Below are 10,329 nucleotides of genomic sequence, written 5' to 3'. Positions count from 1 at the left end.
TATTAGAAAAATAAATAATAAAAATAAAAATGAGGGCAATTAGTTTCTAAAATATCTAGCCCAACTTTCTTAATATGGTTACTGTAATATAAATTTTCCTTCTTTTCCCATTGGAAAAATGGGGAAAAAATGGAAAAATGGAAAAAACTAGAGACACAGGAGTTAAAAAATTCAGCTATATTCAGTTGAAGTGGCCTACTCTCCTAACAGATTATGCTCACTGAATATCCTATTTTATAAATGGCTGACATGTATATGAATGAGACAGTTCAAGCTGAATTTTTATATTTTAAAAAACTGACTTTTGTTTGTTTTTTATTGACAGCCAGTTATGTATGAAATGTCTAAGTTCAGGCTTGAATGACACCAATTCAGTGAATAAAGCAAAATGACAAAATATTATCTGCCACCTTCCTGTCTGCCTTCAGCCTTGCAATTTGCAAGCAGCAGATCTGACTACATTGAACTGCTAGACTTTATTATTTCTAGTACCTGATACCTGTCTCAGTATCTCAGTCTGGTTGTATGTGCAAGTAGCAGTGAAAATTGGATGAACACCTGCATTTGGGAATAGGAACACCTGATGGTCAATACCATGGAGGTGTTAGGTTACTACTGTCATGTGAAATGTGTGCCAGAATAGGTAACCATGACTAATGCATGTGCACTTAAGCAATGCAAAGGAAATGGTTTTTGTTTGGTGTGCGAGCATTTTGGTTTTTCACACTCATGATATGTACACTCTTTTCTGCATCACAACTGAAATAGGTTCTATGCACTTGTGAAGGTAAACAATGCCTGCAACATTCCATTAGTGTATAGCTAATATGATACCAACTGCTTGTAGTGAAAGTCATTTGACATATCCCTGGATGCTTTCAGAGCTCCTTACAGAAAAACTACTCCTCAGAGAGCTAAGGTTGGTTTCAGAGGAGTGCTGAAATTTGCTTTGTGTGAATTATGTTTATTTTTGTTGTCTTTTTCAAATCTTACATAACTTCATAAAAAACCATAAAGAGTATAATAAAAGTGTTCCTGATAAATAAAAAACTAAAAATAAAATCTACATTCAGTGTAAAAGAACAATAAATGCTTATTGAGCGTGTTTTTCATGGATCTTCTCTTGTCACATTGACATGGAGTAGGGATAAGCTGCACTGATGTGGGTGGCATTACAACACCATAGATCAGTGGTTAAACTAACAAATCTAATAGATCTGGTTTTCAGAAGTGGAGAATCTGGCATTTCTCCATTTTAAAAGCCCGTGTCTGTTTCCTTTAGTGATGGCTACAGTAAAGTAAACCAGTCCAGGTTTTTGGTAAGTGGCAGCTAGTTCAGGTTGTGTTTGATCTACTTCACCAAAGAAGCAGTTTAGCTTAGGTGTCATATTTTAGGAATGGTATTCCTCAACTTAGTACTCCCACTAAAGAGAAAACCACAAACCTCTGGTGGCAGATGAAACACAGAGGTTACACCTTGAGATAAGAACAACTTACTGGAAGCTGTAATGACGTAGGAAAACAATACTAATAAGAAAAGTACTCAAAGAGAAAGTGATGCACATGCAAAAATTACTGACCCAATGTGCCCTACCCCAAGGCAATGAACAGTGGCCAATGAGTTCTCCACCCAGACTGTTCCCACATCCCAACCACTCCCACCTTCTTCCCCAAAGCATCCCGACTTCCTACCCGCAGAGATGGCAAGCGGTGCTAGAGAATAACACCCAGACATGGCCATGGAGCTCTAGCTTCCAATCCCTCACTGCTACTGTGACAAGTTAACTCAGTCCTGGCCCAAACGAGGTTACTGGGTTACAGAAATAACTTTTTAGAGAATAATGGGAAATAAGTGGATGCAGAAGAGAAACACCAGTCTTGCTGGGTAAAAGCAGTTACAACTTTATTATTTTTTCAGCATTGCTTTTCTAATGGAAAATAGCCACTGAAAGAAACAATTGCATGCTTTTTGAGTCAGTGTTTATGAATAAAACCTGATACTAAAATCCCTTAATTTTTCAATAACAGGAAAACATTTTGTAAGTTTTTTATTGTTTTAATCATTCATGGAATAACAACATTTTTATGACAGCTTTTTTTTTTTCCTGTGGCAAAATTTCACTTTGTAAGAGTGAGAACATTCAGTAAAATTTTGTGTTTAATGAAATATTATTTTAAAAGGATTAAAAAAGCATTTCTGTGAGGTCAAAATGATTTAATTTTTGTTGTTTTGAAATATCAAATGTATTTCTACGTACTACTTTGGTATCAATATAGATTCAAAGTAAATTTTTGTCTGGCACAATACTCTTAGACAAAAATAGCTGTTTAGACTTACGAGTCTTCTCTTGTGTTCCAAAGTTTATTTGCAGAGAAAACAAACAAATGTTTTAGTACAGAAGACTAGTATTTAGATACATAGACATATAGGTAAACAGGGCACACTGTTACTACCCTGTGTTTTGTTATTCCTACCTTTGTTTCACCTAACCCAGAAGAAGATGCAGAAGTTGTTTGGATTAGTGCATGTCAGGTATGGCAAGTGATACTTTGTGCAGCATTTCCTTGCTGTTATGATTCGCTGCCTTCTATTTCAAACTATCACACTGACTTGCTCTTACTATTCTAACATTTGTCTGACTGGCTCACTATAAAGACTACTGGCTCAGTAGATTTTCCTGACATTCCCCAAGAAAGTTATTTTTTTAAATTTATTTAATTATTAAGATCTGTAAATGTTCTTAAATGTTGATCAGGAAAGTTGGTTTTTTTCCTCCCTCATTAAAGAATATGTTTCTCGTCCTGGCCAGCTGATCAGGCTAATCCTTAACTCCTTCTGCTGTGGCTCATCAAGACAGAACCTCTTATGAGTGCATTAAGCCAGACTCTCTGAACTGTGTAAATGGAAATGTGCAATTTTGCATGCAGCTGTCTGTATCTATTATTCCTATTAAACAAGCCACCCTCTTTCCTAGGAGTGTCTTGTTGTTGCTTGGAAATGCAGTTACATAAGAGAATCCTGATACATCACGGAAACAATATATCATGGAAAAATTAGAGTTGTCTGCTTCTCATCTATTCCTTTGTGCTTTTACTCCCCTGTGGCATTATTCTTACACTGAATTTCAATAGGACCTTAATAGTAGCTCTAGTAAATAGCTTGGAAAAAGGGCAGAATCTGACCTTTTGGTTGCTCAGCAGCGTAACTGCTGGTTTCTACATGCAGGTCAGAATCAGTCCCAGTGCTTGCTGTGTTTGCACAGCAACAGTTTAAGCAACAGTTTTATCTGGTGAGGGAAGAGCCTCGATAGACAGTGGTGTCATTTTTTCTTGCTGTGTTTTCATGTGCGCCTGGACCTGCCTTATTCGACCTTCCAGTCGCAGAGTCCATTCCTGGCGAAGTCTGCAAAGAGAGTACAAGTGCTTAGCAGTTATTGAGCCAAATCCTTCAAATGTATCCAGGGCTTTTCAACAGGGTCGAAGCTTTCCTCTCTTTCATCACCAGAGCACTTGTCCTGTATTTATTACCAATTACACATCCCTCTAGCTTGCTAGATTGGGAATGCAGGGGAGAAAAGGATAGTGCTGATACTATCAGGGGTTGACATTGCTGGATTCCGAATGAGTCAAACAACTGCTGAAATACTGTCACTGGGAAGAACTCTGTTTTTCCCTCTGGGGTATTCTCAAAGCCACACGGATGTACTGCCTATGCAGTAAGGTCATTCAATGTGTAAATTAAAAAATACAGTTTTTTCTCCAACCCCTCAAGTTCTGCTGTAAAATGTTGTGGAGAAGAGGAGGCTGAACTTAAAATATGTCCTTTTGGATAAAAAAGAAAACAACATCAACTCTGTAGACCCTGTACATGTTAAATGAAAGGGATCGATATCACATGCAAGAGGAACCACATAGCTTCAAGACACTCGCATAGTAAAAACAGAAGAGAAAATCTCTAGGGACCACTGCAAGATATTGTTGGCTGGGTTGTTTTCTGAAGGAAATGTTATGAAACATCTGACCCAGCAATGTTATAAGATTAGATATTATATGGTGATACCAAATGCATCACAGAATATATGAGGTTTTAAATTACCTTTGGTGTGGTGAAAAGAACAGCAGCCAATGATTTCATCTGAGAATAACTCAGCAGTAGCTCTTTCACTACTTGGGTGCTTGTATTATCTGATTCTGAGTTTGGTTTAAAACATTGTGTTTTAAACTACCTAGTCTTCAATATCCTTTTGTGCATATAGATAAGCCTCAAAAGAGAGGTGCAGCGAGTTAGGAAAAATCTGCCATTGAGAATACTGGTGTTTCTCCTCAGTGTCCTACTGTCAAAAAGGGAGCACTAGCCTTTATGTAAAACCACACCATTCTCCCGAGTGCCTCTTACATGAGGTAGTGGATATGTATGTTTTGTATTGATAGTGTCTATTACCTCCCGAAAGCATCACTTTTTTTCAAACTATGGAATAGTTTGTGAACACTGGGTTTTGACTGGGCAAGTGACTTTGAAGGAACTTGCTTGGGTCTATTTCAGTTGTGATGGGTCAGTTATGACATATTGACTATGTAAGTTAAAACATATTCAAGGTCCTTTCACAACATCTCTACTCTTCAGAGTAGAACTTTTACACTTTCAACTTTGCGAAGTCAAAAATGTTATCTAAACCACAAATTGCATTTCATTTGCACTGTCTTCTCCTGGTAGTCTTTTGTGATCTAGGGTGATAAATGTTTCCAGTGAAGCTGAGCACTTTCCCGGATTTTACCATACATGCTTTTTCTCCAGCAATTTTGTGATTGGGATTTGAGAATACTACTGAATAGTTGGAGTAGGATACTGGAAGAAGGATTGTCCACATGTGACTTTTTTTGAGATACAAGGCCTGCCCAGATCTTGATTTCCAAGTGTCTAAATGATGACAGTACTTCCTTCTTGGGCACTGGGGTCAAAGTACCTAGAATTTTTTCCAAGAAGTAGTCCTTTAGCAGGACCTTCCAATTTGTTGAAGTCAAATTAGTTTATGTGAATGTCCCAGTTTTGAGAAAAGTTTATGCAGAAAACCTTTGTTAGCTTCAGGAGAAAAGCACAAAAGGAAGCCACATGAGACATGGTATTTCTTGTCCTCTGTTTCTGCCCATTAGTAGTCAGGGGATTCACTTAGTGTGCAAGTGACCCTGGTTCAAAGTTCTGAGTTTTCACAAGTTGAACAAATATTTGAAGCAGTCCGCCACACATGTGCAGAGTTATCTGTACCACAATATAGCTATATAGCTCTCTCTGTAGGCAATTCCTGTTGTTTTATACTGCTTTGTAAAGCTCCCCCCCCCTCCCCAAACTAAAACAAACAATAAACCCCCAAAACAACAAAAAGCCCACAGCATTTTCCATTGAATGGGAAAATCTCATTGTGTCATTTTTACCTTTGGGTTTATATGATGTGGAGGGCTGTTAAACGTGACAAAGGTGCCACAGGTTTTTTATTCTACAGATTAGGTGGGTGGTTGTCCCTTTAATGTAATACTGTTTTGTTTATTTGTGTAGCTCTATCAGTTCCAGGTAAAATTCCTGCTATTTTCTGGCTGTCACAAGCCATAATTCCAAAGTGCTTTATTTTTTCATGGCTGTGCTCCAAGGCCTTTGAAGAATGCTCATGAGGTTTAGGGGTGAGGGGTGTCTGAGTTTCCATGCAGAAGAGCCATGGTAATATGAGACAAGCAGCTGTGAGAGGAAAAGTGCCAAAGATCCAGAACACAATCTGTGCTATGAATAAAGCAGTACAATAACAGGTTACCTTATTTTAAAACACGTGATGACATGCCTTGCTGTCTTGTGGAAAAGAAAAAATACCACTTACTTGTTCAGGGCACTTTTGCTTAGCCTAGACTCTTCAGCTTCTTGTTGCTTAGTTTGCTCTTGGATGACCTTTTCCCAGAAGTTCTTCAGCTCTTCCGCATCATGACCACCCATCCTGTGGCGTCTAGAGTTCGTATGCTTGCTCATTTTCTGAAAAGCAATTTGGAGGTCAGAGCAGTCAAAAGCCTGACCTGAGGCAGATACTCTCTTACTTAGCCCCTTGAAATTTCATTCTCGGGAAGTGCTATTAAAATAAATTATGTCACCCGAAAAGAATAGGTAACTGGTGTGCAGTCTGCCTTGAACCAAAATATAAGGCATTGAAACAGGCCTTAGGTGACAGCTGAATGGCATAACGATATTTTTACTGCTGAGCAATGACTGTGCATGGCACAGTTCACTGAAATATTGTGGATGCCTCAATATGTGTGATATTTTAAGTAATTTTAGAAGAACTTGTGAAAAATGCTTTCAAATATAGTGCTATTGTCACTGGAGTTCAGATTAGATGTGAAGGACTTTCCTATTTTCTATCTTCCATATTCTTAAAACAGATCATAGATGCTTTATCTCAGGGAAATGCACGGCGCCTAAAAGATTCCTTTTGCTACTCCAAATGATGTCATGCACAAAATATACAAGGGAATTATGAATCTGAATTGAAACACACAGGATGCAAAGCCCTGCGGAGCTTGTTATGGTCTTGTTCTATTTTTTAACAAAATTCAGTCTTAAATGCTTTTAAAAGTATAGCTCATTGAAATACAGGGATCAATTCCAATAAATAATTACAGAAAATAGGTGACTTTGTCCTTGCTAAATGCATGCTATTGAAACATTAAAATTCTCATCGTGTCTGATGTCCTTGCTGATATTACTGTATTGTGTTGATTATCAGATGGTAATGGTACTTTGAAAAGTTAGGTTCTGTAGCCTATTTCCTGAATCAGCATCCTCCATTAAATCCCACCAGGAAGCAGGAGGATACAAGAAAGAAAAACCCCAAAAACCTAAACTCCAGAGTTTTCTATGACTAGATCAGCGCTTAATATGAGGGTTGCTATGAAATAAATCCCTTGCTTCCTTGTGTTTACTTGCATTCTACTATCATTAGATACTTTTGCCAACACTCCACTCTAATGGTGATGATTCAATGCCTCATAGACCCTGATATGGACTTGTGAATCTTCTTTCTTGATGATTTCATACTTTAGGAGCTATTCTGGATAAGTACAACAAAGGCTATGCTAATGTAGGCCAATCTGAAGAAACTTTTGCTTTGTACAGTGCTGTAAAGAAGAAGATCAGAGTAAACATAAAGGACAGTCAGATGTAATACAATTAATGCAGATTTCTGAAAGGTTACTATCAAATGCAGTATTTGAAACTCCTGGCATCTTAAAACTAAGTTTTAAGATAAGTTCTGGGCATCTTCCTAAATTGAATGTTTTAGATTTATCATAATTTTCCTGTATCAATTTTTTAGAAAAAGATCGGTAATAACAAATAATTTTGCCAAACTTGGCATAAAGTCTGGCTGGAATGGAAAAACTATTTAACAAAAAGAAAAATCTCTTTGAGATACATTCTTTTTCCATTGAAAAGTCCAGTTGCTTAAAGACCAGAGCAGCCCAACTGGAGTGATAAGCATGATCATGTAATATAATCTGTGTGATGGAGTGCCTTGAGCGGTTAGAACACTGGTTGTCTTCACAGCAAGGTCAGCAAGAGCTGCACTATCACGAAAACAACCAGATATTTTTCTCTGAGGCAAACAGCATTTTTCTAGTATTTCCCTTGATGTGGACTGGGGGTGCTGTAGATGTAGCAGTGTGATACAGCTGCAATTGTTGCATTGGTGTGGGTAGAGCAGTTCTACTAACACCTTCTGATAAATGTGTTGTGTTTGGCAATGAATATGGTCTAAATGGGAATATGGGTAATGTTAATAAAGCTTTGTGTCACTCTGAGGTCCCAAAATAATAGTATTATTTAAGGCTTCATCTTGCAAAAAAATATGCCTGTCACGGATGCACTGGAACATGCCCTATCTGTGTCCTAATTCCATAGGCCTTGAGCACTGTTAAAATAAATGCTCTGGTAATAGCTTGTTACAGCGAGTGATGGAATCTGATTATTTCATCATTCCTGGATCAGCAGGTCACATGGGTCTTTGCACCATTTAGAGGCTCTTCTATCACTAGCAGCTGCCCACTTGACACTCTACAGATAATTATCCCATTGCCTCAGAAGCCAAGTGCAAGTTGCTGACAAACTGAATCAGTGTGCCCTCCAAACCCTATTATACTTTGCCTCATATAAGAATCTGCCATAACACATTAACCTTTAATTAGAGATTAAATTTTTATGATTATTAAATTTCTAGTTGATGTTCTCCAAATGGTACAAAGAGGATCTCCAGTCTTTATCTGAGATTTAAATTAGTTAGATTTTGAGGGGGTACATGAGGGTTTTGGCTGCCTTAAGCTTTGTCTGCTCCACTAAAAGAGCACACTGTGATCAGAGAGGTGCCCAAAAGATGGAGGTAGTTCTGCAAGTTTCAGTCTGCTAGGTTTGTGGGTCTTTTTTGCAAGTCAAGAACATTTGCTACTAGTTCCTAGGAATGCCAGTGACAGTTAATATTTCACATGGTATTGCTGTGGTCCTTGCTAAGACAGATTCTTGATGTAGAACTTTTGAAGATGATACTGTCTGCATTGCTGGCTGGCTTCTTTCATGGTATGATGTGTGAAAGCATTATATTTTTCAGCCTGGCATTACAACATCTAGGTGTAGAGACTAGGGTTCATGTATACTGTAATGCCTGCTTTTCTTTATGCTAATTGAAAGATTCTTCTTAGGAGCTTGGCTTGAATTTCTGAGTAGCCCTTTGTATAAAAAAAAAAAATCTTTATTATTGCTCTATTGATAACATTTTGTTGATGTGTGATCTTTTATTTTTTAGATATCCCAATAACATAAATTAAATTTAAACTGACACCTGGACTTAATACTGTCAAAGTACTTCTTGATTCCTTTACTCAGATAGCTCAGGGCTCAGTAACAAGTAGAACAATTAGATTTTCCCTGTAAATAAAAAGCACACTTTCTTACAGTCAGTTGGCCAGTTTTGTCTGGGTGGACAGAGGGCAAAGAAAATAAGTTCATCATTCCAGAGATATTACAGTAAAGTCAGGGAGGTGTCTTTCTGACTCCTGATGGCAGGTTGTTTTAACATGTTTATCTACTGATATGAATGTAAAATAACCAAGAGCAAGCACTTCTATTCATTTAAAATTATTCATTCAGAAGACTTGAAATATTGTAAGTATCATTTATGAACTGAAAATTTATGCTATAAAACTTTCTGCAATATATTTTCTATGAAGGGTTACTAAATTGTGTGTAACACTGGTGCAAGACAGTCTCTTATTAAATATTCAACTAAGATAGTTAAGGAAGAACTATGATTATATAGGTTTTGCTGTCCTACCTGCCCATATGAAGTATAGTTTACTGCTTTTTTAGTTTACTGCCAAGCTGATAAAACAACATTTAAATTAGAATGAAATTAGATCTTGGTTAAAGTGGTTTATGTATTTGGTAGCTCTGAACCTCAACTGTCAAAAACATGTAAGGATGTACAAAAGAGTTTTTACAGCATTCATCATTTACAGAAATTAATTTATATGCAAACATATTATTAATTTATGGAGAATGCCCACAAGAAGTAATTGTAAAAACAAAATTAATGGCCCTGTAAAAGAAAAATCTCCTACATTTATAATCAAACCATAAATCAGAGGGCCATGCAGCAATCTGTAAGACAGCAAATCACTCATGAAACACAGCACCTACATATAATACATTGTTTTAAACTCATAAAATCATGGAGACACCGAAAATGCTGAATTGAAAGGGCCCCACAAAGATCGCAGAGTCCAGCTCCTGGCCCTGCCCAGCACCATCCCCAGGAGTCACACCATGTGCCTGGGAACATTGTCCAAATGCTTCTTGAACTCTGTCCGGCTGTGACCACTTCTCTGGGGATCCTGTTCCAGTGTCCAACCACCCTCTGGATGAAGAGTCTTTTCCTGATAATCCAGCCTAAACCTCCCCTGATCCAGCCATTTCCTTGAGTCCTCTCACTGGTCACAAGAGTGAGGAGGTTGATACAAGCTCCTCTGCTTCTCCTTGTGAGGTCACATCTGAGAGACAGTTCAGAGGAGGTTTGAATTGTGAATGATTAACAGCTTTCCCTCTACATACTTATCCCATACAAGGGGGAGGAAATTTTGCTTCTAGCTGTCAGTCATATGCACAACTTTTGTTCACTGACAAAAAACTAGTATAGAAAAAGCCAGTGGTACAACCTTCTCTCATTTAATCTGATCTGCATCTGAGTGTGCTTTGGTAAGGTGTTAAATTAGTAGGTTCCCACATGCTCTGGTCTTAGCCCCTGCCTG

The 10,329-nt window shown here is 37.7% G+C and overlaps 1 protein-coding gene across 1 annotated transcript; it reads right to left on the bottom strand.

Moving 5' to 3' along the window:
• Positions 1–3,270: 3,270 nt before the first annotated feature.
• LOC139589488 (protein FAM240B-like) lies at positions 3,271–6,010 on the bottom strand. The gene is made up of 2 exons (XM_071425940.1): positions 5,865–6,010; positions 3,271–3,403 (listed from the first exon to the last, which is right to left on the bottom strand). Exons 1-2 carry the CDS (start codon positions 6,008–6,010, stop codon positions 3,271–3,273), a joined length of 279 nt encoding a protein of 92 aa, XP_071282041.1.
• Between the last annotated feature and the right edge of the window lie 4,319 nt (positions 6,011–10,329).

This window comes from Agelaius tricolor, unplaced genomic scaffold, assembly GCF_023055355.1.
Source record: "Agelaius tricolor isolate 1412-34295 unplaced genomic scaffold, bAgeTri1.0.p SCAF_4, whole genome shotgun sequence".
In the NCBI taxonomy this organism is placed as follows: Eukaryota; Metazoa; Chordata; class Aves; order Passeriformes; family Icteridae; genus Agelaius; species Agelaius tricolor.
The sequence above is the reverse complement of the archived record's forward strand: the minus strand, read 5'-3'. Positions and strand labels throughout refer to the sequence as shown.